Source organism: Gavialis gangeticus, unplaced genomic scaffold (assembly GCF_001723915.1).
Source record: "Gavialis gangeticus isolate Ggan-Ray unplaced genomic scaffold, GavGan_comp1, whole genome shotgun sequence".
In the NCBI taxonomy this organism is placed as follows: Eukaryota; Metazoa; Chordata; order Crocodylia; family Gavialidae; genus Gavialis; species Gavialis gangeticus.
In genome coordinates, this window is record NW_017729004.1 from 22,291,254 (window position 1) to 22,294,943 (window position 3,690).

General features: G+C 42.7%; 1 protein-coding gene across 1 annotated transcript in view; it reads right to left on the reverse strand.

Moving 5' to 3' along the window:
- The window catches only part of ESYT2 (extended synaptotagmin 2), a gene marked incomplete at its 5' end in the record, with an annotated part of 189,944 nt that overhangs the window by 26,111 nt on the left and 160,143 nt on the right, over positions 1-3,690 (reverse strand). Inside the window, one exon of the mRNA XM_019507948.1 lies at positions 80-465. Coding sequence (XP_019363493.1) covers positions 80-465 — 386 coding nt within the window. The remainder of the gene's footprint in view (positions 1-79; positions 466-3,690) is intronic.

A 3,690-nucleotide genomic window follows, 5' to 3' on the forward strand; every position in this document is an offset into this window, starting at 1 on the left:
TTTTTTTTTTTTTTTTTTTTACAATACTGCTGCTAATGTTTTCAGATGCAATGAAAAAAACAAGTTTGTAAGATCCTACTTTTCAAGTTGCCGTAGTCTTTGCCGTAGTTCCTGTGTGGCAATGGGCAGCGATATGTCTGAGGCTATACTTGGAGTTGGTTCTTTGACTGAGAAGTGGCTGGGAGAAGAGGTGAAGTTGGAGCCATGGAGACTGGAGGAACTTCGGCTGAGATCTGTTGGCCACTGGGGACTGGCATTAGGAGTTTGGCTTTTTTCACCCATATCAGTTTTTTTATCACTGTCAATCACTGGGGAAGCTTGGACAGGCTTATTTGAATCAGCTGATGGAGAAACAGGGGCCTGAGGCTTAAAAGATTTTCTTGTGTCTTTGGAAACAGAAGGCCTCTTTACTTGGGCTGAGTGTTGGTGATCTGGAGACCTCTCCTGCTTTTCAAGAGAAAGTACCTAGATAGTAAAAATATACATAACATTAAAGATCTACCATGGTATACAGGAAATCAAGACTTTTTCTATTAGATTTTTGGTAAGCTATACTGTATTTACTCAAATATAAAACAATCCCTCCGGTGATTAGATTCTATAAATGGAAAATTTATAAATTTGTTATAATTTTCCAGGGGTGTAGGTGGTAGCTATGTTGGTCTAAGGACATAAACATCCCACACCAGAACGGCATCCAAGCCTGCCTTATGTTTCTACAGGAACAAGATTACAACTCAGAATACAGACCCAAAGATATTACTGACCTTATACACTTCATCCTCACACACCACAATTTCACTTTTAATAATCAACATTTCCTCCAGATGATGGGAACAGCCGTGGGTACCAAAATGGCCCCACAGTATGCCAACCTTTTTATAAGCCACCTGGAAGACGACTTCCTCAAGAACTGCCCCATCAAACCCTTGTTATACGTAAGATATATCGATGACATCTTCGTCATTTGGACTGAAAACCTACAATCTCTGATTGAGTTCAGAAATTCAACAATCACCATCCCTCCATCCAACTTTCTCTAGAATACTCCAGCACCAGCTTCTCTGTTTTAGACATGATGCTCAGTATCCAGAATGATAAAATACAGACCACGTTATACAAGAAACCCGCAGACCAACATACATATCTGCACAGAACCAGCAATCACCCTAAACACACCAAAAAGCTGTGATATACAGCCAAGCCCTCAGATACCACCAAATCTGCACTGAAGAGAACACCTGGGATTTGCCACCTCACCAATCTTAAAAAGGCTTTCACCCAACAAGGACACTCCTCCAGAGAGATAGATCGCACATTTGAAAGAGCCACTTGGATAACATGTGAAGAACTGCTGCAGTACGGAAGAAAACCCCCCACAAATCGCACACTGCTGGTTATGACATATCACCCGTCTCTCAAACCTGTATAGAAAATCCTCAAACAATTGCAACACATACTAGAAAGAGACCCTACTCTTAAAAAGATCTTTCCAGAGCCACCCATCCTAGCCTTCAAACAAGCACCAAACCCTGCTAACCACATCACCCGAAGCAAACTTCCTCAAGCCCAGAACACACGGAATGGATCCAGACCATGCCATGACAAGAAATGCAAAACCTGCCAACACATCTCCACCACCCCCACAATTACTACACCCCACAACAGAGCCATCAGCATTCTCAGACCTTACAGATGCACCTCCAGAAATGTAATGCATCTCATCCAATGCACCAAATGCCCAGATGGACAATACGTAGGAGAGACCAAACAACAACTGCACACCAGAATGAATGCACACCAGAAATCTATCAAAGACAGAAATACCCAATTACCTGTGGGGGCACATTTCTCACAAGAAAACCATTCTCTTTCCAATCTCTCAGTCCTGATCCTCAAAGGAAATTTACAAAACACTTCCCAGAGATGAGCCTATGAACTGCACTTCAACAACTTCCTGGATACTAAAAATCATGCACTAAATATAGACGTTGGATTTATGACACATTATAACCTGCCTGACATCTGACTCCCTAGGTATCTCTCCACTATTCATCCCCCTTCTCTCTCTTCCCCACCCCCCGAAAGCCTGTCTCTCACCCTTTGACTCCTCAATCTATATTTTCACTGACTACCTGTTTTGTATGCAGACCAGCCCAGCCTCTGGCTTCTTTACGTTTCATTCCATCCAGGAAGACCACACATCAACTGCTGAAACTTCCTTAGCCTGACAAAGGGTTTTTGAACCCGAAAGCTTGCTTAATAATTGTTTTCCAACTATTTAAGTTGGTCTAACAAACGATATCAGATTCACGCAAAGGACCTTGTCTGCTTATAATTTTCTGGGCATTAAATTTAATTGTTGGAGGTTTGCCTTGAAGCCTCCCTCCCACTGCTACAACAGGGGAAATAAATTTGGGGGAATCAGATAGTAGCTTTGCCTTCTACCCCACAACTTCTTCCACCTACAGCCCCTTTCCCCTACCCCACCCGACACCAGACTTTGTTCTCCCTGAGCACATGGAAGTTAGGGGCAAATCTGAAAACACTGATTTTGAAATAAACATGCCTAAAGTAACTTGCATATAGGCAAGTTACTATGGGTACCCATAGACTTAGGTAATTCAGAATGGATTAATTCTACCTTCTTTGAAACTACTGCAAATTTTAGCACAGGTACTCCATAAACATGCTTTACGGTAGTGCTTTAGCATCTACTTAGAGAACAAGTACAAACTATGCATGAAGTTAGTCCAAAGTCAAATGGCTCATGATTTACCATATAATTCACTGGGCTGGGCCTCACCAGAGTCAACAGCATTTTAAGCCAGTGACCCCATGGCTCAGCACTGCTCACTATGTGTGTATACTCTAGATACCCCCCACAAAGGACCCATGTGCTAATTACTGCCCCTCACACTCATGCCTGGAACCAGGTGTTTTTGTCATGAGTCCTGTGTTTCTCCAAAAAATTATATTCAGATAAGGCACAGGACAACCTGGTCTGGCTCCACACTAATCATAAGTGATAGGCTGGGGAGGGGGTGGGCAACATAAGGATTCTGGGAGAACTGTTTGGGGCCCTGTTTCATGATGTTTGCCAGACATTTAAGGCTGGTAAAGAAACAGAAATAATTGGAAATGCGAAAGGAAGGCACAGCTCAGCTGTGGGAGTGAAGAAGTAAAAATGTATTCAATGTAGTGGCTCACCATGATCTGAGTCAATGCTAAGGGGGACTGAGCACAATGGGCACTACCATATATCTTATTCAGATGGGCTGCAGTAACCTATCTTTGTATGTTTGTACAGTTATATGGGGGAAGAGGACAGGGAGAATGAAAAGGACAACGATGTAACTGGACCCGGAGACAGCAAGTAAGACAGCAACAGGATCAGCAGCTGCGAAAGTGACAGTGACATCAGTGACAAGGACAGTGAATGAACTGAGAATGTAAACCCCAAATTGCGTCCTGAACTAAGGGACTGCGATTGGGTTACGGAAGGGCAGTGGGTGGGTACACAGGGGAGCAGGTGCATTTATTGTAATGGGTGTGTGTTTTCTTAATGTGGTTTAAGGTGTATGATGGAAAGTTTTATGCTAGATGATGTATATATTCTAATATTATAAAAGCCTTAGTTTGTCTGTCTGTCCATAACTCTTTATATGCACTCTGATTGGCTGACTGAAG